Source organism: Euprymna scolopes, chromosome 28, assembly GCF_053919585.1.
Source record: "Euprymna scolopes isolate OS-2025 chromosome 28, ASM5391958v1, whole genome shotgun sequence".
Taxonomy (NCBI): Eukaryota; Metazoa; Mollusca; class Cephalopoda; order Sepiida; family Sepiolidae; genus Euprymna; species Euprymna scolopes.
The window spans coordinates 91328821-91351516 of NC_136509.1; the positions used below are offsets into that span (position 1 = coordinate 91328821).

General features: G+C 37.4%; 1 protein-coding gene across 17 annotated transcripts in view; it reads right to left on the minus strand.

Moving 5' to 3' along the window:
• The window catches only part of LOC145249721 (E3 ubiquitin-protein ligase NEDD4-like), a 622527-nt gene that overhangs the window by 315576 nt on the left and 284255 nt on the right, over nt 1-22696 (minus strand). For 2 of the 17 annotated variants that reach the window (XM_080111621.1, XM_080111615.1), the window contains exon 1: nt 11900-12158. The exons of 13 other annotated variants lie outside the window; for them this stretch is intronic. In XM_080111621.1, coding sequence (XP_079967747.1) covers nt 11900-11935 — 36 coding nt within the window. In that variant the 5' untranslated portion in view covers nt 11936-12158. Of the gene's footprint in view, nt 1-11899; nt 12204-22696 lie in introns of those variants that run through there. 2 more of the 17 variants (XM_080111618.1, XM_080111623.1) reach the window with 2 other exon arrangements.

Sequence of the window (22696 nt, forward strand, 5' to 3'; positions counted from 1 at the left end):
GAGACCCTCATGCCATACCCTGTCAAAAGCCTTAGATATATCTAGAGTTACCGCTCTTCCTTCCCCCGCTTTGTCCAGTGAATGGTATATACGTTCAGAGATCACAGTTAGGATGTCTGCTGTGGAACGGGCTTGTCTAAATCCATATTGTTTGTCAGTCAGTAGTTTAGCATCTGTAAGATAATGGACTAGAGCATGGTTAATTATGGTCTCAAATATTTTGGCAAAATGTGGGAGGAGGCTAATGGGGCGATAATTTGATGGGTCTGTCCTTTCGCCAGAATTCTTGAATACTGGTACAACAGAAGCAGTTTTCCAACAGCCCGGAAAGCAAGCTTCATTAAGGCATTTGTTGTAGAGTTTGGAGAGAACTGGAGCTACTTCGGCCGAGCACTTTTTTAATAGCACAGCTGGGATAAGATCGGGTCCACATGCTTTTGAGGTGTCAAGGTTTTTTATGATAGCATGCACCTGAGCAGGGGTGGTTTTCAGGTCGTCTAGTGTGGCGTCTGTCCGCATAGGAAAGTCAGGTAGGGGGTGGTTGGAAGGGTCCAGTGTGCAGTTTGAGGCAAACCGACTGGCAAGCATGTTAGCCTTGTCGGTTGCTGAGGAGACAACCTTGTGATTGTTGGTTAGTGGGGGAATTGTTGATTGCCCATTATTTACTACACTGTTGTAGATTTTCCAGAAGTCTCGAGTTCCTAGTTTTTGTGCTTCGATGCGCTTTTTAGTGGTTTCCGTAAATTCTCTCTTAGCTGTCGCTATTTCTTTCTTAACGTTATTTCTAGCTTCTATATACTTCAGTCTGTTTGAACTGGACTTATGTCGGTTAAACCTACGGTATGCATGCTGCTTTTGAGCAATGGCAGTTGCACAAGTCGACATAAACCATTGGGGAGAGTGGGGCTTACTATAAAATTTCCGCATGGGAACATGCGCTTCGATTGCAGTTTTGAACCAGTCAGTGGTCTCGTTTGCACATTGTTCAGCAGGGAGAGAGAAAATATTTTTCCATGGAGCATCTCTAATTAGTTCCCTGATGGCTTCCCAGTCAGCCTTATTATAATATCTTGTTGTTTTGAGCACTGGCTCTTCAGTTTTGGCTCTAGAGTTTAGGGCGATTTCAACCATTATCACTGCATGATCAGCGTTCCCGAGTGGGCTGTGGGCCTTCGTTATGCAGTCATCGGGAACTGTGGTCAAAAACAGATCTAGAAATGATGCATGTTGTTCTTCCTGGTCAGGGAAACGGGTTGGAAACGTAACAATTTGTGATAGGGAGTGAGATATAGTGAAGCTATGGGTTGTGCTGCCCGCTGCATCTGTGTGAGTAGAGAATCCAAACCAGTTTTTGTGGTGGACATTAAAGTCACCAAATACATGCATTTGTGCGCTAGTGTCGAGGGACAGTGCCGTGTCTATGCTGTCAGATACTTTGTTTATTATGGAGCAGTCCTGAGTCGAGAGAGAGCGGTAGAGAAAATAATAGTAGCTAATATTGTGTTGCATGTTTAGTCTAAAGCACATAAAGGCTTGATCATCTGTTTCTAGGTTTGTTTCTCTAGTCAAGGGAAGGGTATTACGAATGTAAACTCCAAGTCCGTGCATATGTCTGTCAGAGTCCTTACGGCAGAGTGGGAGATATCCAAGCATGTTAAAGTGGTTAGAGGGAATGGAGGAGTGTAGGTTAGTCTCACTTAGTGCTAAGATATCCGGCTATTTGTTAAGAGAAATGCTTCAACATCAGCTAATTAGTTCTAAGCCCACGGATATTTGTGAATGAGAGCCTCAAGGGAGGAGGCAAGTTGAATTTGTTTGTCCCTAATCCTGGTTTTAGCTTATTTTTAGATTGTACTGTCGTCATATTTTTTTTTTAAAGAGTTTCGGTAAGGGGGAGCTAAACAAGAGGTTATGCAGAGCTTCAGACATGCATCACAAAGTAGACCATCAGCTGACCTTTCTCCAATTAGGATTGTGGCCTCAGGAAAGCCCACCGGGGATGAGTGCAGGGTCCCTTTCCATGCGCGTCATGGCACTACAAACAACCCGATATTATTCAACTGTTGATGGAGCAGCCGCTCTAAGCGCTACCAAAGAGTTAGGGCTCCTGTACTACCAGTCGGGAACAGCAGCCAGGAACTGTCAATCCGGTACGCTCAATCCATTAGAAGAAGGTCAACCCAATCTAATTGCTCAGGCATATCTTATACTCAAGCACTCCCAAATGTTCAGTTTTAGGGGTGGGGCGTGCTGGGAATGGGGAAAAACGGCGTTCGTTGCCCTAGCCAGGAAACAAGATCTACCACTGGGTGTTTCTGTCGAATCACATGTGTTTGATAGCTTTAGGAAACTAACTTTAAAACTAACCTATCTCTGGCCAGGTCTTTATCTATCCTTCTTTTTCTCAAGATGTGACAGTGATTGTGACAAATGACCAGACAATAGACGCCAGTACATTTAAAGTTAGTGTACAAGCGGTTTTAGTAGTGGCAATGAGTTTTGGGACAGTTTGCGTGCAGTCTTAAGTTTGAGACAGTTTGGCAGCTCATTGCGTGAAATTTCCACGGGTCACACTAGTTTGAATTATTTGGATCACTGTCCTACTCTTGAGTGTTACTCTCACGTGTCAGCCAATATAATCTCTGACCTTCTTCAGATGTATCTTGTCAAACTTGGGAATCTTTCTGTCGACCAAGGACCCATGGGGTAATGGATAAAGTATTAAGTCAAATTCAGTTCTAAGTGAAGGTTCAATCCTCAGTACGGGCAATATTTAAAATTCAATTGCAAATTACTTAAGACGTCTACCTGATTACGCCTGACAGAATAAAAGCATGCTACCCTCGTGGATTAAATGAAGTATTCCATTTGAAATTACGTGCAGATTCTCGACAAAGATTTCCAAGTTTGACAAGATAAACCTATAACAAGTTGAATCCATGGAAACCTTTTGAATATAATACTCAAGATGAGAACAGGAGTTTGAGTAATACTAATAATACAAAGCCCATGTTATTGTGAAAACATAGTATACCTATAATGTATATACGCTAATAACTCCTGCAACATACATACGCTAATAACTCCTGCAACGTACATACGCTAATAACTCCTGCAACGTACATACGCTAATAACTCCTGCAACGTACATACGCTAATAACTCCTGCAACGTACATACGCTAATAACTCCTGCAACGTACATACGCTAATAACTCCTGCAACGTACATACGCTAAAACCTCCTGCAACGTACATACGCTAAAACCTCCTGCAACGTACATACGCTAAAAACTCCTGCAACGTACAAACGCTAATCACTCCTGCAACATACAAACGCTAAACATTCCTGCAACGTACAAACGCTAAACACTCCTTCAACTTACATACGCTAAAAACTCCTGCAACTTACATACGCTAAAAACTCCTGCAACTTACATACGCTAAAAACTCCTGCAACTTACATACGCTAAAAACTCCTGCAACTTACATACGCTAAAAACTCCTGCAACGTATAAACGCTAAAGACTCCTGCAACGTACATACGCTAAAAATTCCTGCAACGTACATACGCTAAAAACTCCTGCAACGTACATACGCTAAAAACTCCTGCAACGTACATACGCTAAAAACTCCTGCAACGTACATACGCTAAAAACTCCTGCAACGTACATACGCTAAAAACTCCTGCAACGTACATACGCTAAAACCTCCTGCAACGTACATATGCTAAAAACTCCTGCAACATATAAAAAAACACATTTTTTTGCACCAATCTAATACATATACTAATAATGCTTATCCTACTACAGATGGTTCACACTCTTTATTCTATTGGAGATTATCACTAGATAGTCCGAAAGTTGAAATCTTAATTTCGTAAAGTCTAAAATAGCACATAGATGCTTGCAAAACACAAACAATGTTACCGAATTTATTTTACTAACACAATCAGCCACTGAATTATAGCCGTTCAAAGTTCATTGGAAATTAGAAAATCTGCAGTGTTATTTTATTTTTTTTTTTTTTACATGGAGGTCACCACCTATCAAGGTCCAGAAGCCACTAGAGGATAAGGGTTATTGCGTGTACAGTAATCTATGGGATAATATCGTAGTAATCGTTAGTAATGGAGATTTGATAAAGTATCTTACTTAAGGGGGCTGTTTATCAGGAATTTGTTTATGTTGGATTTGAAGACATCCAAGTTGTCGTCAGGTGGGAAACAGGCAAACGGAAGAGAATTCCACAGGCGCGCAGTTCTAAGAAAGAATGTGCCCCTATCATATCAAAGAACCTACTGTTGATTTTATATGCCTGGCTTTACTGCTTGTGCGGTGATAATGGCTTGGATTTAAGTTTAAAATGAGAAAGTCAAGTATCCTTGTGAAATTGTGCTTTAAACAGAAACATGCATTCGAAACGCGCCCCTGTCATATCAAAGAACCTACTGACGATTTTATATGTCGGGCCTTTCGGCTTGTGTGGTAATAAAGGTTCTCAGATGTACTTGTGATGTTAGGCTGTGTAAGATCAGTTGAAGAAAGATTGTTTGCGAGAACGTCGAAAAGGGAACAGGACAAATTTTCGTTACATATGCTATGCTTTGACGCAGTGAACTTTACGAACTGAAAAAGCATTCTACTTTTTTTCTTTAACTCAAAAAAAAAAAAAAAAAAAAACAGTCGACGATTAGACATGCCGTGACGAGTATTTACATCAGAAAGATTTTTCCATCTTTTTTTTTTTTTAATTTTTTTTTTTTTTTTTATTAAAGAAGATGTGGTTGGTTGGTTGGTTGGTTGCTTGCTTGCTTTTGTTTTACGGCATATCAACCCTTATCAGGTTATTTAATGCCGAATCCAAAGATTCGGAAGAATCTTTTTTTAAATAGAATATATTTGTTGTTTTCAAGTCGGTTTCTATTTAATCCAGAGTTGGGACCCTAACAGGTACTACTACTCCGGGTCAGAGTGGACCTGGGAGCAATGGCAATTAAAGGGTGGCTCCACACTCCCCAAAGCCCGCAAGCTGGGGCCTCACCACCGGATATAGTTTAAGGTCATATCCAGGACCAAAGAAGATGTGGCAAAAATTAAGTGGGGTGGGGTCGGCTGTCGTCCTCTTGCTCTATTTTCTAAACTCTCTAATCTCTAGTTCCAGCCACCAAAATACCACATTCACCTACTCAAAATTATCCCCAATGGTTTGACGTACTTTTATTTACAAAAAAATGTTACGTACAAATTCATTGGCGATGAGATAGGGGGGGGGGGAGATAAAAAACAAACAAACAAACAAAACATTGATTACTGAAAAACAAAATGTTAAGTATGGTGGTTACTAGAACCCTCCCAAATCTATCTAGATACGAGTTGCTCACTGTTTTCCGGTTTGTTTCAAGAACCAAAAACAAGCAAGTAGAAAGAAAGAAAGGGGAATTATTAGGGATAAAGCAAGAGAAAGGCTTAGTGGGATACGTGGATTGTGTGGTTGTTAATGTTCCTATTTACTTGCCTCCCCACGAGGGCAGAGTTAGACACCAAGGTCGGTTTTTAATGTGAGGCAAGGAACAAAAATACAAATTGTGGTACTAGTGCATTTACTGATCCGTGCTGAAATAATAACGTTATCATTTAGAAAGCCATTCTTAACATGGGAAGGCGATGGTGTTTTGTACTTGTTCTGTACAATTTAATAAAAACAGATATCATAAAACTTTAATTAAACTTGACAATACTATTTAAAAAATAGCGCGGATCAATAGGTGCACTAGCACCAAGATTGTCTCAATCGTGAAGGATTTCTCCTCCACAAACCGAGAACAAAAAATTGAAGTGTAGCATTAGAACAGATACTACACTTTTATCTTGGCCTGAATGTTATCGAATAAGTTGATATACATGGAATGATGGACATACCCGAAGATTACAAGTAACACGTTATTGGGTAACGATTCGTGGCAGTTATGGTTCCAGAATCATGACGTGTACTTCTGCTTACTTTTGTTAATTATACCACTGTATTTGTCTCGATTATCAGCTTGCAATCGGGACAAGATCAAAGTGTAATATCTGTTCTTCAGATGCTGCACTTCTATTTCTTGTTCTCTTTCGGTGGAGGAGAAATCCTTCACGACTGAGACAATTTTTATTTTTGTACCTTTTCTCCACGTTAAAAAAACGACCCTGGTGTCTAACTCTGTCCCGTGGGGAGGCATAGTAAATAGGTACAACAGTGGTACCATGGGAGGGGGGGCAAAACAAATAAATGGGGAGTGAGCATTGTGTTGGTATGTGTTAACGAACTGCGTACATCTTGGGTCAACAAGAAAAAGGAAGACTTGTAAAACGAAACACCGATCATCTACACTTCCGACTGCTATATAGCGCGAAATCGTTCGTGGAACACAGCACGATCTCATCAAGCTGTTGTAAAAGTGCTATTCCTCTATTTCGATGTAATATAAGCCAATGCACAGTGACACACAGTCGTAACAATAGTCGAACGCGTTTTAAAAGTACACAAACACAAATCTGACTGAGAGTAGCGAACGTGAATCGCGAGATTTGAGCGAAGATTCAAACGTGAAGAAAGGCTCAACAAACCGGGTCAATTCAAAAAAAAAAAAAAAAAAAAAAAAACTACTACTAAGTGCGCTAACCGGTTTACGAGATGAGCTACGTTCCCAATTCTTGAACAACCGGTTGAAGGATTTTTGAATTTGAATGCGAAATGTGTTATATATATATAAGAAAAAAAACACCAATTACTAAGCGACAGAACGGTTTTACGAGATGAGCTGTTCCCAATTCTTCTTCCTAATCTTTGAATAAACGTTAAAATATGTTTAAATTTGAACACGATTTCTGTCTAATTTTTTAAAAATAGTAAATAAAATTAGGAAAAAATCATTTATGTACGCTCCACGCCACGCATACAACATAAACAATTTTGTATACGGTCGTTTCTGGGACGCTTATTATACATACAAACACATGTATGTATGTATGTATGTATGTATGTATGTATGTCAGGTCATGTCATATGCTACTGGTACTATGTAACCCAGTACTACCTGCCTCATGGTCGGGTCACCGGCGACTAAACTGGTTCCCCCACCAGACTTGTTTGGTGAGGAGGATGGCTAGTCTCCCTGAAAGATTAAAAACAAAACCTTCCAAAGGGCGAATGAACCCTTTTTCGGGGTCAACGGCCAACTAGCACCGTGTGCGTTTGTGTGTATGTATGTTTGTGTTGGGGTGGAGAGAGCTCCCGTAAGCCGTGGTGAAGGCAACCTTTCTAGGAGAAGCAAATCTCGGATTTAAAAAACCATAAAGCGGGGGACCAGTACCCGCATTAAGCTGGTCTGCAGTTTAACTTGTTGCTGGCTATCTTGCTCTTGCTTGTTGCTGGATCTCAACATTTTGAACCGAGAGAGTGACTTAGCTGTCGTACAAAGCTAAGACTCTGTAACATCATCTGTGTATAGATACTCCCTCGGGCATTTGTCTATTAAAATGGTCCTGTGGCAATGGAAGTCATTTTTGGGCTCATGGACTTTAAGTGTCTGAGGGAGTGGCACTCGTCTGACAAGACGTTGCAACCATCATGTATGTATTATGTATGAATGTATGTATGCATGTGCATGCGGTCACAAAATACAGCTTTGGTTTGTTTATAAGCACAAATGAACCATAATACTAAACTTTCTGCCTATTGACTTTAATTCTAGTCAGAAATTACTTTACATCCCCTAGTTTAAAGCCTTCAAAATCAATTTCGAATGTCAAAAGTTACGAATAAAATAAGGAGTTTTTTTCGGTCATCTTTTATCCATGATAAGTTTTTATTTTTAATAAAAATGCCTGTCAGAGTGATTTCTGTAAAAATTTGTGATTTTGAAATCTTTGAATTACTAATTAAGAAAGTTATGTCCGAATAGGATGAAAAAAATCAAATATTGTTCACTGGCGCCCCTGAACTAAAAATAAATAAATTAATAAATAAAAAATAAATAAATAAATAAACGCATTGCTCAATGGTACTATGATGGTATCATTGAACCTGAAAACAAACATGTTTGTTTCTATCTTAAAAAATGTACAGGCTATTATTGTTCCTATTTATTTGTCACCCCACAATGCAGCATCAGAAGATACTACACTGTGATCTTGACCTGACAGGCTGTTATTGTTGTTAACCGTTTCATTTTTGTAAACACAGTGTAACCCGAATATAAGAAAAACGGATATAAGACAGATTTATAGCAGAAACAAATGGAATGTTTTTCTTCCTCGAATCAATGCCTCTCCCCTGTGTTATTTGGCAACATACTGACCAATCAGGGGTACGGCGCATTGATCCTTCCTATCCCCTAAGGAAATCGGCCAGCATCCGGTTTGAAGAAGAACAACTCGTCCTTACTGAGAGAGACACCAAACAGAACGGACCTCACTTTTCTTCTCTCTCTCCACCTCGGTGATTTCTAAAGGTATCGACGATTCCACGGGGAATAACTACCGCGATAGCACCAGGTAGCCGGAGTCCAGCTTTTAACAAGGAAAATGTCACATTCTCCTTAATAAACCTGTTCTGTGTTACATTTTATGAAGTTGTTGCGTTCGTCATTTCAGAAGCTTGTATTGAATTATTTATTTTATTAGGTTGTGCCCTAAAAGCATTTAAACCCTAAAGATTTTCTCTGGTCCCAAATTAGAGGATGTGTTAATGTACTGTGTAACCCGGATATAAGACCCCCCCCCCCCGGATATAAGTCTAACCCGGATATAAGAGAGTTGTAAGAGCCGGACGCGAGGGTTCTTATATCCGGGTCGCACTGTATCATGTTTTTCCAAAATATAGAATCACAAACACACATTGCACCTGTTTTTTTTTTTATTTATGTAAAATTATAACCTTTTACTTTTTATCAAAAAAGTAAAAGAATAATTAAATGTTTGTTTTTTTCTTTTAATTTTTCTTGGTCTAAACATTCACTTTGAGCGCGGTTTTAAAATTAGTCAACAAAACAAACAAAAAAAAGAGAGGGTGAAAAAAAAAAGGTCAATATACAACAAATAAGTGTTACCAAACGCAAGGTAAGTTAATCAGAACCAACCTGAATAAGATTTTCTGGTAAAACTATACAAACACCGTGACAGCGAATTAACCCTAACCCTAACCCTAACCCTGTCACGGTGTTTGTATAATAATACCGATTTTCTTGTGTGTGTGTGTGTGTGTGTGTGTGTGTGTGTGTGTGTGTGTGTGTGTTATTTTAAAGCATTTTACTTCGAAACAAAAGTAGTATTGAGTTAGAACGAAAAACAAAATGTCGGTCTTCTAACATGTACACCCTCGGTAATCGCTCAAAAATAGAAAATTAAACAAAATACTGGTAGAACATTCCATTTCCGAACGATTGGTGGCCATTATTTTTAATTTTCAAAAACTTATCCAGGTAGGTAGAGAGTAATTTATCTGCCATTTGGTAATATTTATTTATTTATTTCACTTCGCTTTCGTTTTGTTGGCTATTGTTTAAAAATGCAGTTTTTCTTTTAAGACTTGGAACTCGGATCAAAGTGTAGTATCTGTCTGTATTCGGCCAGGAAAGGGACTGTTGTTCCACCTAGACTGATGCAAATTTTACCCCCTTCTCATCCAACTACAAACCACGATGTTCCTTTTGGTGGGAACTGGATACCAACCTTGTGTCTTAATTTTGCTCGCCTCTAAGTAAATAAAGACTCAACTTGAAACATGGTCTTCAGGCGAAGATCAAAATGTCGTATTCGCAAGTAAAATAATTTTGAACCCATCGAGTATATTTTAAGTCATTCATCATAGAGTAAATGTGGTATTGTTGTCATTGCCGAAGTGAAAATAGTAAACAGATGGTGAAAGAATTTGTAAGAATGGGTCAAATGGGTTTAAAGTAGACCATATAGTCATCCTCGCTCGATTCTCAACTCGTTTGATCACGTTCTGCCTAATTTGTAAACTTATTTTATTATTATTATTATTATTATTATTATTATTTTTTTTTTTTTTTTTTTTTTAGCGAATGAATAAATTCCAAGTGTACCGATTCTGCAAGTGGCTAGATAAGAAGAAATCCTTCTAAACTGAGAGAATTTTAATTTTTGTTTCATAATACTCAGAATGACTCTAGAAGAAGGAGAAGGGGGTTCGTGGGAAAATAGGTAACTGGGGGTTTCTAATAACAAACAATACCTCCACCAACGTTTTTAGAGTAATTAATATTACTGTTGCTAATTTTGTCAGCGTTAAAAAATAAAATAAAGTTGGGGTTTTTTTTTCGTTTCTTAAAAAAGAAGAACTCAAATTAAAAAAAAAAAAAAATCAACTCAAACGTGTAGTAGTCGAAACAAGGAAAAATTTGAAACGTGTTGGCAAAGATAACGGGATTCATCCTTTTTTGAGCTCAGCTTTATAACGGCAACCGTTTTAGTTCAATTTCACATCACAAAATAAATAACGCAAAATGATTTAAAATTTAAATCTTCTCATTTAAAATTCAACATTAAAAAAATTAAAAAAAAAAAAAAAAAAAAAAAAGCTCGCGGTACAACCTTTATGATATACGTACCCTTCACGAAACGAATATGTCATATTCCAAATATCATATAAATTGATCATGTAGTTTTTGTTGTTGTTGTTTTTTTTTTAACTTAGAAAATCTAATTTTATGAGTAAGCAAAAGAAACCGTTTCGAGTCGCCATCTTGGAAAAAAAAGGGGCAGATAAGTCTACAACAATTCAAACTTGCGAGATCAGCCTTGCAATGTTACCGATTCTACATTGATCGCTTTAAATCGTTTAAAAATTATTTACTCGATAAAAATAAAAACTACTTGATCAATTTAACGCGATTTTTTTTTTTTTGGAGGGGGGGGGGACATTTCCGTTTCGTGATGGATACGTACATCAAAGATTTTTCTGCAATTTAGTTTTTTGTTGTTTCTTTTGTTTGTTTGTTTTTTAATGGCTTTAATTCCAAATAAGCACCCAAACGTGTAGTAGTCGTAGAAAGGAAAAATGTTGAAACGTGTTGCAAAGATAACAGGGGATTCATCTTTTTAACGGCAACCTCAAAAGGTTTCAAGTTCAATTTTACATTACAAAATAATTAAACAAATAACGTCAAATAATTTAAAACTAAAATAACAGTTTGTCTAAAAGGATAAAAATGACAATCAGGTGATAAGGGGCCTCGGTTCATTACTACAATAGTGGCGCGATCGAAAAATACGGGTTTTATTTGGTTTTAGGGGCGCAGATAAACGATGTTTGATCATTTTATTTATTTATTTTTTTTTAATATTTGAGTAAAAATTTTCATCAGCCAAAAATTACTTTCAAATTGTACGTTTAAAATTTAAAATAATCTTTGATTGTCGAAAGTTATGATGTAAACATGATTATTTCGCCCCCCCCCCCCTTATTATAGATTAAAAATGGTCGCCACGGTGATTTCTCCGTAGGCTTGCTTAAAAGTGTTTTTAAAGCCTTTAAACTGCCAATTCGATAACAAATGAGAGACTAAAATTTAAAGCTTATACGCCGAAAAATAAATTATTAGGATTGCTTCGGTTTGGTTTTACTTTATTATTATTATTATTATTATTATTTATTTGAAATCGCTGTTTCTCGACGACGCTACTGTTCTCTCAATAAACCGAAACCCGGATGATTTTTGACTTGCATTTCTCCCCTCTCGTGTTCTTATTTTTATAAATAAAAGCGGGGAGAAGACGAAAATATACGGAAAAATTACGATTTTTTGTCGGCTGGAGATAGAAGTCGAGATTGATGAGAAGCTAGAAGAGGCGGAAAAGGGGAGCCTGAGAAAAGATGAAGACATAGAATATCGTACCTTCTTCTTGGGTTTTGATGGATGTAAAGCCGGCATGCCGTCGTCGTAGTCGTGGTCTCATCGTTTTTTTAAAAAGGCTGAAACTCTCACCACATTATCCAGCCGCAACCACAATAATAATAATAACAACAACCAGGTTTGAATAGAAGAGCGGGAGGGAGACAGCGGTTGGAGTGATGGAGTTCTCCTTCAGATAAACGATGGAACGGAGGGAGGAGAGGCGGGAACTCGCGCGTCGTGCAGGTACCCCTAAAAACGCACGCAGAAAACGCGTGAGTGTGCGCACGCAAGAAATTGCGTGTTCTTTTTTGTTTTCAATTATTTATTTATTTATTTATTTTTTAGAATAAGGAACAACAGACAACTGTGGATGAGGGGAAAGGGTAGAAAGAGAAAGGTAGGTTGCGATTCGGAATAATAACACACAAAAAACAAAAACAAAAAAAACAAAAACGACAATAATAAAATTACTAACTCTGGTCTCCAAATGCAAAAATAATTAATGCAAGGTTTCAAGCTGTTCTGGGTTTGTTTTGTTTTTGTGCCAGCGAGCAAACAAACCTATTATTATATTAAGTCGAGTTAATCAGCATATATATATATATATATATATATATATATATATATATATATATATATATTAGACCTACTTCATTTACTCACATAAACCTAATATACGAAAGTATAGATTTATGCGTAAACTTTAAGTATTTACTTCAAAAGTGCTCAATACGTAGGTAGAGCTAGTTAGTAATTTATAAAATATATATGGCGATTACGCCTGACGAATCCTATAGTGGATGAAACGCAGAATATTCAGTGTAGCTTAATCGCCATATATATTTTATACATATATATATATATATATATATGTGTGTGTGTGTGTGTGTGTGTGTACGTATATGTATATATATATATGTATGTGTATATATATATGTATATTGTGTATATATATGTATATATATGCGTGTGTATATATGTGTGTGTGTGTATATATGTGTGTGTGTGTGTGTGTGTGTGTGTGTGTGTGTGTGTGTGTGTGTGTGTGTGTGTGTGTGTATATATATATCAGAAGTGTGAGTCTTATAAACAAACATTTTATTTATAAAAAAAAAAGTCCAGGCGTTTTAGTACTTATCTGTTGGATTTTGTTTTTGTCTGATTCCCACATCCATTCCTTAGTAAAGTTGCACAAACACTTCACCGAGTGATTGTCGCTTCTACAAATTGTTTGTTTTTGGATTGTTTTTCTTGTTTTATTCATGTCAAACTCATTGAATTGACCTTCAACCTAATTATTGAGGATATATGACTTTTGGAACGCTCCTTCATGTGTATTTTACATGTATGTGTATGTGCGTGTATGCATATATAAGTACATGCCTCTATGTGTGTATGTTTGCATGTGTGTGTACATGCGCATGTATGTTTGTGTGCATTCTGTGTGTGTGCATGCATGTGTTTATTTCCATGTGTATATAGGGTGGAGGGCTCCCATAAGCCGTGGTGAAGGAAACCCCTATAGGAGAAGCAAATCTCTGATTTAAAAAACCATAAAGCAGGAGACCAGTACCACATTAAGCTGGTCTGCAGTTTAACTAGTTGCTGGCTATCTTGCTCTTGCTTGTTGCTGGATATCAACATTTTGAACCGAGAGAGAGATTTAGCTGTCGTACAAAGCTAAAACTCTGTAACATCATCTTTGTATAGATACTCCCTCAGGCATTTGTCTATAAAAAATAGTCCTGTGGCGATGAAAAAGTTGTGATGCATGTAGGCTTGAAATGCTGGAAGCATGTAATAATTGATCTGCCATCATTATATATATCTGTGTGTGTATGTATGTATGTATGTATGTTTATATATATGTATGTATATCTATGCATATATGTGTGTATATATGTGTATAAATACATATATATGTATGTATATGTACTTAAATGTATGTGTATGTATATGTATGTATACGTGTGTCTGTATATGTGTGTGTATATATATATGTATGTATATGTACGCAAGTGTGTATGTATATGTATGTATATATGTGTGTATGTTTATAGATATATGTGTGTGTGTATATATATATATATATATATATATATATATATATATGTATGTATAGCAATGACCGTCTTCAGTGTCATGCCTGCTTGAGCGTGTGAATTCGCCAAAAAAAAAGTAATTTTGGGGCTCATGGATTTTAAGTATCTGAGGGAGTGGTACTCGTTTGACAAGGCGTTGCAATTATCATCATATATATATATGTGTGTGTGCATGTGTGTGTATATATATATATATATATATATATATATATATATATATAAATGACACAAAATACATGCTAAAACATTCTTGAGTTTTAGGATTAAGTTATGTTTAAAAAATATTCAATTTTAATTATTGTTTCTTGTCCAAAATTGCATTATATTAAATTACTAGCAGGGAGACCCGGCGTTGCCCGGGATTTAATGATGATCAACGACTATTTCACACTCCTATATTTTTATTGTCATCGAAATCCATGAAATCACCCGGGAAGCTTCACATGCCTCCATGCAGTAATTTAGTCCAAAATATACGTTATTCTACATTGCACTCTAGAGAACCTACTGTTTATTTTATAAAATTATTTTATATAAACTTATCAGTTAACAAAAAAAAACATTAAGAAATTTACATGCGGGGTTTGAATCTACAGACCACGTCATGCAAAAAAAAAGAAAAGAAAAGAAAAAAAAAGAAAAGAAAAAAAGAAAAGAAAAAAAGAAAAGAAAAAAAGAAAAGAAAAAAAGAAAAGAAAAAAAAAGAAAAGAAAAAAAAAGAAAACACTATCAACTTACCTACAGTAGAAGTTTCACAGCCCGTTGTTCTATCATTGTTACGCATAGCAGTATAGAAAAAATGGCTTTACCGATGATAGATAAATTAAAATAACAGTTTCGATTATCAATAATTATCGGGGGTATTCTGAAACAAAACTTAACTAAGATTACTCCCAGACTTATACACTAAAGTTCTGTAAATTTTAAAGAAAATCTGTTCAGCTGTTTCGGAATCTATAAGGAACAAACTCACACACAAAATTGCATTTATATAATTGTAGAGATAAAAACAAAGTAAAATCTGTGTCATACATACTGTGACAAAACGAAAATATCATATTCCAATGATCACATAAAATTGATGAATTAGTTTTATTTTTAAATAAGAAAATTAAATTTTATGAGTATTCGAGGAATGACTGTCTCACCCTCCATTGTGAAGAAGAAAAAAAAAAGCAAGAAAAAAAAAAAAACACTTCGCCAATGGTTAGAGTAGTACTTTGAAAACTCAATTGTAAAAGTGATATTCTCCTGAAGGTTGAAGGTTCAATTCTGTGTGTGGGTGACTGAAAAATACAATAGCGAATTACTTAATGTATTTTAATGGGATTTTTAAAAACGTATTTTAATGGGATTTTTAAAAACGTATTTTAATGGGATTTTTAAAAATGTATTTTAATGGGATTTTTAAAAATGTATTTTAATGTTTTTTGGTTTTTAAATAGTTTTCAATAGGTTTTAAAAATTGTTCTGGGTTGGTTTAAACAAATTTCATTGAACTAATAAGATTTTAATAGCTTTAAAAATGATATCAGACAAACAGCGGCCATTGCTCAATATATTAACAGAAGTGTAACGTGGCGTTACTTTTTAACTGTATGGCTACAATTCAAACCTCTCTCGGACCCACATGCCGTCTGGCACCGCCGCAAAGGAACAAATAAAAAAGCAAAAAAAAAAAAAAAAAAAATCCGACTCAGCATTTTTTTTTTCTAAATGCAAATGAAACGGATTTATTTGTGGTTCTTCCAAAACAACGTATTTCATTATATTTCCAAAATCTTTTTACACACATGCTTTTTAAAAGTCTTTCTCCTCGCCACCTTACGTTTTCTTCCTCCGACCACGTGGTGTTTTTTTTTTTCTTTTTCTTGTCACGCAATTCAGCACACACTTGTTAATTAGCATACGCCTTCAAACGGCTGCTACTGCTAATACCTTCGCTATCAATCTATCCTTCGTCTGCTGCTGATATTTTTACATGCACTCATACACGCTCCGTTACACTTCCCCGTTAAAACATGATACAACCCGATAATTCGATAAATTCTATTTCTACTTGTTATTATTTTTCTACCGAATCATTTCAAATCAGTCTCTCTGTGGAAGCCGTGTAAATAGGGCATTTTCTATTTTTTTGATAGCAGATTTCAAGGAGAGCTAGGGAGATAAGTCAGCCGTTCGAATGAGACAGCCAATAATGTGGAAAATTTGGTTATTGAAGTCAAATGTTATTACAATGTCCTAGTCCATGTGCATCAATCTTTTAAGTTAGCTTGCTAAGAAGTAAATAATCCGCCGAGGAAGCATTAGTCATTCATTTCATTGAACTTCTGTGCTTGACCTTCATTCCTGATCTGAAATAGAACACATACATCAAATCTGTTGCCAAGATCGCTGGAAAAATGGTTGTATCACTCTACCGCTCCAGTAGGTATCTTACTGCCTATGCAATTCTCTATCTGTATAAAAGCCAGGTACGTCCTAAAACAGAGTACTGTTGTCACACCTGGGCAGGAACTGCTCGACGCACCCTATCCAGCCTTGACAAATTTCAAAACAGACTTTGAAACCTAGTAGACGATGCCCTTTTCTCTTCCCTGCAACCTCTTTTCTACAGAAGAGACATTGCAAGCCTGTCTCTACTCTATTCATCATTTTCATGGCAAGTGCTCGACTGGACTCCAATCTATGATTCTGTAATTAAAAGGCATTAAAAAAATCAGTACACACCTGTTTCTTGTGCAGTCCCATGCAAACAAAAAGAAAAAAAATGACTGCCTTTCCGGTTTTATGCTAATCCAACTGATCACTTTATGCAAATGAGATGCTGCTGATTGTAGTATAAAAACCTAACTTTTATAGAGTGCAATTTAGGATTTGGTGACAGAAAGAGCGAGACTTGTGAGCAGAGAGTTGTGTTTTTGCAGTTGGAAGAAATTAGACAGCAGAGTGGTGGAAACGTTTTTATTTATTTATTTTATTTTGGACATTGAAACCGGGAAAAATTTACAAGCTATTTCAGCAAAAATGGGTGACTGAATAAGGCTAAGCAGCGACATCATCAGGCCATTTACTGGAGAAGGTTGGTTGGTTGTTTTTGTTTTACGGCATATCAACCCTTTTCGGGTTATTTAATGCCAAATCCAAAGATTTTGAAGAAAAATTTTTAATAGAATATATTTGTTGTTTTCAAGTTGATTTCTATTTAACCCATAGTTGGGACCCTAACAGGTACTACCACTCCGGGTCAGAGTAGACATGGGAGCAATGGTAATTAAAGGGTGGCTCCACACTCCCCAAAGCCCGCAAGCTGGGGCCTCACCACTGGATATAGTTTAAGTTCATAACTAGGACCTACTGGGGAAGGAGATTTTGAGGAATGTCAGGGTGCTGGCAAAACATCCTGGTGAACTGGGGCAGTTGCAGCTTCTATGGCAAACAATCCCAACCGAGAGGAACAGTTGGTGAGAGGACAAAGGCATAAATTTACTGGTAAATGTTTCAGATGTTAAAGACCCTACCTGCTAAAAGATTGTAAAGAGTCGTGATCAGGCATTATCTGTTTTCTGTGTGGCCGAATTGTAAAAGTAAAGTAAAGTGGTGCTATTACGCCAGTAGTCACCTCTTTTGATACTGAGATGGTGTGTGAGGGCTTGCTGCCCCAGATAGTGATCACTATCAACAAGAAGAGGGCTAGAGCTCTTGTCGATACCGGTTGCACGACTATGCTTGTCACTACAAGTGTTGCCAACTCATGGAATGGAGCAAGCAATACTATAGCAGTAGACGACAGGGAGGTGAGGTGCTGTGGAGAGGCAGATGCAAGCTCGTGGTGAGGAACATACCGCTGCAACTCAAACTGATTGTGCTGAATAGGCTTATTGTGGGAATCAATTGGGAGGAGTTACGATAGCTAAAGGCCGGGTGACGTTTGGCAATCAGTGTATACCCAGAATGCCAAGAAGTTCAACCAATAGCAATATTGTCCAATCAACAAAACCCAAGCCATGTCAGATTGAGGATGAGGATTTTTTAGCCTATTTCGATGGCGACAAGTGGACTGTAGAGTAACCATGGTCTGCAAACACACCTGTGTTATCAAATTGGGTTAACTGCTACAAAAACACATTGAAAGGAGAGATAGAATCATAGTTTGAAAAGGAAGTAGAGAGGTGGATAGACGAAAAAATTCTGATACCATGGTCAGAGAAGGTTGAAGGAACTCTACTTGTGGTTCACTCTACCAAGAAAAAAGTCAGGTCAGTGTTGGATTTTCAAGAATTTAAAAAAAGTGTGGCTAGTCACACAAAAAATGGAATTGACGTGTGTGAAAAAGTTATGAGAAAGTGGAAGAGAATGGGACAATCAACTAAAATTGTGGATCTAAAATCAACCTACAAATCCATGTGGCCAAAAAACTATGGGGGTATCAATTGGTCGAGTATAAAGGTCAAATTTATTGTTTGACCAGGCTAGGATTTGGATTGAATTCTGCCCCAAAGATTATGATGGCAATTCTTAAGACTATGCTGGCCAAAGATGATGCTGTTAAGAGAACCACCTGCTCCTACATTAATGTGCTGGTAGACGAGACCGCGTTGTCTGCGGAAAGGGTGAGGAATCATGTAAAAACATACGGATTGACGGCTAAACCATTTGAATCTTGGAAAACGGAACAGCTTTGGGATTGAGATTACAGCAGAATATGGCAGGAAAGTTGATGTTTGTGAGGTATATGCGAAAGGGGGGAAAAAAGTACCGTTTAAGGCTAGGTTATAGTTAGAAACAAAAACAAAAAAAAATAAGTAAACTACGATGTACCGGGCGTACCTGCATCGCTCTTTGAGAAAGAAGGAAAGGATGGCTAGCTCATTTATATAACCGAAGGGCATCTTGGGAAGGCAGGGCATGATGGGAAAAGCTATTTTTTTCCTTGTCTCTTCTTTTTTTTTTTTTGATAGGAGGATATAAAAGCTGAGAAAAATTCCCTGCAAGGGACACAAAAAGAAAAGAGTCATGAACATCTTCTATTGAAAAGTATTTCGTGTTCCTGACGTTCAGATTATGCGGTGTGACATTGGTGGCGAGAGGCCAGGTGTGGTCGATTGGAAAAGAAGAGGGCATAAACGTGCTGTTGTTGAGCAAGTGACTCACTCCTTCTCGAACCCCAGAACTGAATCCTGATCGTGTTTGGGTCAGGAAACGAGATCCCTGAAGCTAGGGAGGGCCTGACCAAGAGAGAGCTTTTCTCAATATGCAGAAAGTTGGTTAGCCATTACCCACAGCCAGATGGTTGCAAACAGCATGCAGCTTTATTAATAGGCAGACAGGTATGGATCTATGGGAGGATGTGATTGACCGAGGAGTGCTGCTCATGATACAAGAAGTCACCGCAGAAGTGAAAAACGTGGATCCGGTGAAGGGAGAATGGCATGTAAACAGGAGCCGTGAAGGGGTGACATGGAGCGACGCTAGCAATCTGGCATGAGGGGTATTATTAGAAATAGAAGGTGCAACTGCTGAAGACGCTGCTTGGTTACGCAAGAAAGACGATAGTGTCCATATCAATGTTGCAGAGCTCGATGCTATGATGAAGGGCATCAATCTAGCTTTAAAATGGGTGTTACAAGTGGTGAATGTTAGGACAGATTCGCCAACAGATTAGATCGGTGGTGTCTGAGGATAAGCAGATCAAGACAAAAGGGGCAGCAGACATGTGTATAAAGCATCGACTTGGAAACCTAATCCAAGAATTAGGTTGGTTGGTTGGTTGTTTTTGTTTTACGGCATATCAACCCTTTTCGGGTTATTTAATGCCGGATCCAAAGATTTTGAAGAAAAATTTTTTAATAGAATATATTTGTTGTTTTCAAATCAGTTTCTATTTAACCCATAGTTGGGACCCTAACAGGTACTACCACTCCAGGTCAGAGTGGGCCTGGGAGCAATGGTAATTAAAGGGTGGCTCCACATTCCCCAAAACCCACAAGCTGGGGCCTCACCACTGGATATAGTTTAAGGTCATATCCAGGACCCCCATTGAGGGACTTTTACCCTCTGCAGGGGGGCAGTCGGCGTATTCTAATGCCCCACCGACAGGGCCCCAAGAATTAGGATTGAAGGTAACTGTTACCTTGGTTCCAACACATTTTTTAGTTATTATTGCATCATGTTTTTTTTTAAATAATGTAATCCTATACAATTGATAATATGGAAATATTTCCTTATTTCAACCTTGATATAGTGGAAGATCCTGACACCCCCTAACAATGGATTACTCAGTTTATAAAAGATGCTCGCAAGCGATAACTAATGGGAGAGAGTAAACTAATCTTGATACTCCAGCATTCAAGTTACATTCGAGTGTCAATTTCTTATTTGTTAAAATGTACCTTCGTATATCTATTTATTCAAAAAGAAAAAAATCTTCTATATATATAAAAAGCAAAATGTTGTGTTAGTGTGTGCACATTTTCTGTATGTACAGCAAAGGCTTGCGGGGGGGGGACTGTTTATTAGAAATTTTTATATGCTATCTAGATTATAATATCTCTGATTTACAAAAGAAGGTCGCGTGTATCTTTAATTTGGGCAACTTTTACACGCTATTTTCGCAATTTTTAAAAATCTCCGCGTGTTTGTTTGGCTTTTCCATATATATGCAAAACTGAATCCGCAGAAAAGCCAGCGCCCTGGCACGAGTGCCAGGGACGTCCAGAAAAGTAATCAGCTTTGATCAATGCAGGGGAAAGTCCTTTTGGACACTGTCCTCTTTATGGGAGCTGGTTTTCCCCAACATCTTGGGAAAACTGGCTTGCAGCCAAAGTTAAGTCGCGAGATGTTTGACCTCATTAAATTCACGCACCTGTCAATTAACTTTTTAATCGTTAAATTTGAACGCTTTTCAGTTCCTGTCCCGTCGTGGCCAAGCGGTAAGATGTCAAGAATTTTCACACTTTCTTTTCGATCTTCGCATCAAGGGTTCAGGTTCGAGCCTACCTACCTACCAAAACTTTTTTTTTTTTTACACCTCCAAACACCCGGGCAATGCCGGGCAACCCCGCTAGTTCATATATAAATTACTAAATATGGATTTACCTTTGAATATAACTGGGATAGCACAAGGCTCTTTTTTATAATCATGAGAGCAGACCTCTTCTTTTCAGAAAGAAAAACAAAAAAATATGCCCTAAAACCATTACAACAAATACAAATAGAAGACAGCTCTCATGTAGGCTAATAGATCAGAAATTGTTTTGTTGTAGATAATTAATAAAACTGATATAATGGAAGATCCTGACACGATGGATTATTCAGTCTATAAAAGACACTAGCAAGCGATAACCAATGGGAGAGAGTAAGCTAATCTTGATACTATGGCATTCAAGATACATTCAATTGTCAATCTCTTATTTTTTACATTGTACCGTTGTATAATAAACTTGTTATAACTTACTTTGTGCTGAGTCTCATTTCATCTGATTAATTTATACTGATGTTTTTTTTTTTTACACAGGAATCACCACTTATGAAGGCCCAGAGGCCACTCGAGGATAAGGGCTAATGGGGATACATTAGTCCATATGATTATAGCGTAATAAACATAAGTAGTGGGAATTTTGTAAATTGGATTACTTAATGGGACGGTTCATCAAGAACTTGTTTACATTGGACTTGAAGACAATCAGATTGTAGTCAACTGGAAAGCAGCCAATCGAAAGAGAGTTCAACAGGCATGCAGTTCTAAGACAGAAGCTTTGTTCATGGAATCTACATTTAGGTTTAGGTACAGATAAAGAGTGTGGGAAATTATTGATAGTGGTTTTGGCTAGACGAGTGTTTTTCATGAAAGTTTGGCAATGGGAGGACATAGATTGAAGTTCAGATGACCACTTGGCATGAAAATAATGTTAAAGCAGAGAAGGCTCGCAACATCTCTTCTGTGGGAAAGCGGTTGTAGTGAAGAGAAAAGGGCATCCCCCACTAAGCTATAAAATCTATTTTGAACTCTGTCAAGGCAGGATAAGCTGCTTCTAGCAGCTCCTGCCCAGATGTGGCAACAGTACTCCATCGTTGGCCGTACCTGGCTTTTATATAGGTAGAGATTATATTACCGCAGAAATACAGGGTGTCCCAATAAAATGTATACACTCTTTAAATGACCATAAAACCAACATTTATTATAAGAAAGAAAAGTTTCATACATCAAAATATTGTGAACAAATATAGAAACCAGCTAATTATCAAAAGTGTTCAAAATGTTGGCCATTGTGGTCCATGAACAGCTAACAATGCAAATTGATTGAATTGAAAACGTTCCTAATCAGTCCAATTGGTATGCTGACATCTTTCAATGGTTGCTTTCACCTCATTCATTGTAATTCGTTTTGTGGCGTGAACTCTGTGTTTAACATGCCCCCATTCCCCCTACCCGCACCCCCCCCCCCGCAAAAAAAAAAGAGAAAACTCCATGGGGAGAGGGTCAAATTTTGTGAGCGTGGACAGTACTTGATACTTCCTCTTCGTCCTACCTATCTGTTTCGCAGGTGACTATCAAGATATGCTCTTACGTCATGATGCTAGTGAGAAGTGCTCCATCCTGCTGGAAGTGGCATTCTTTATTCCTAAACATCTCTTGGGAACGTGGCATAGTGTATTCATGCAGCAAGTTGAGATAATTTAAAGTGTATAC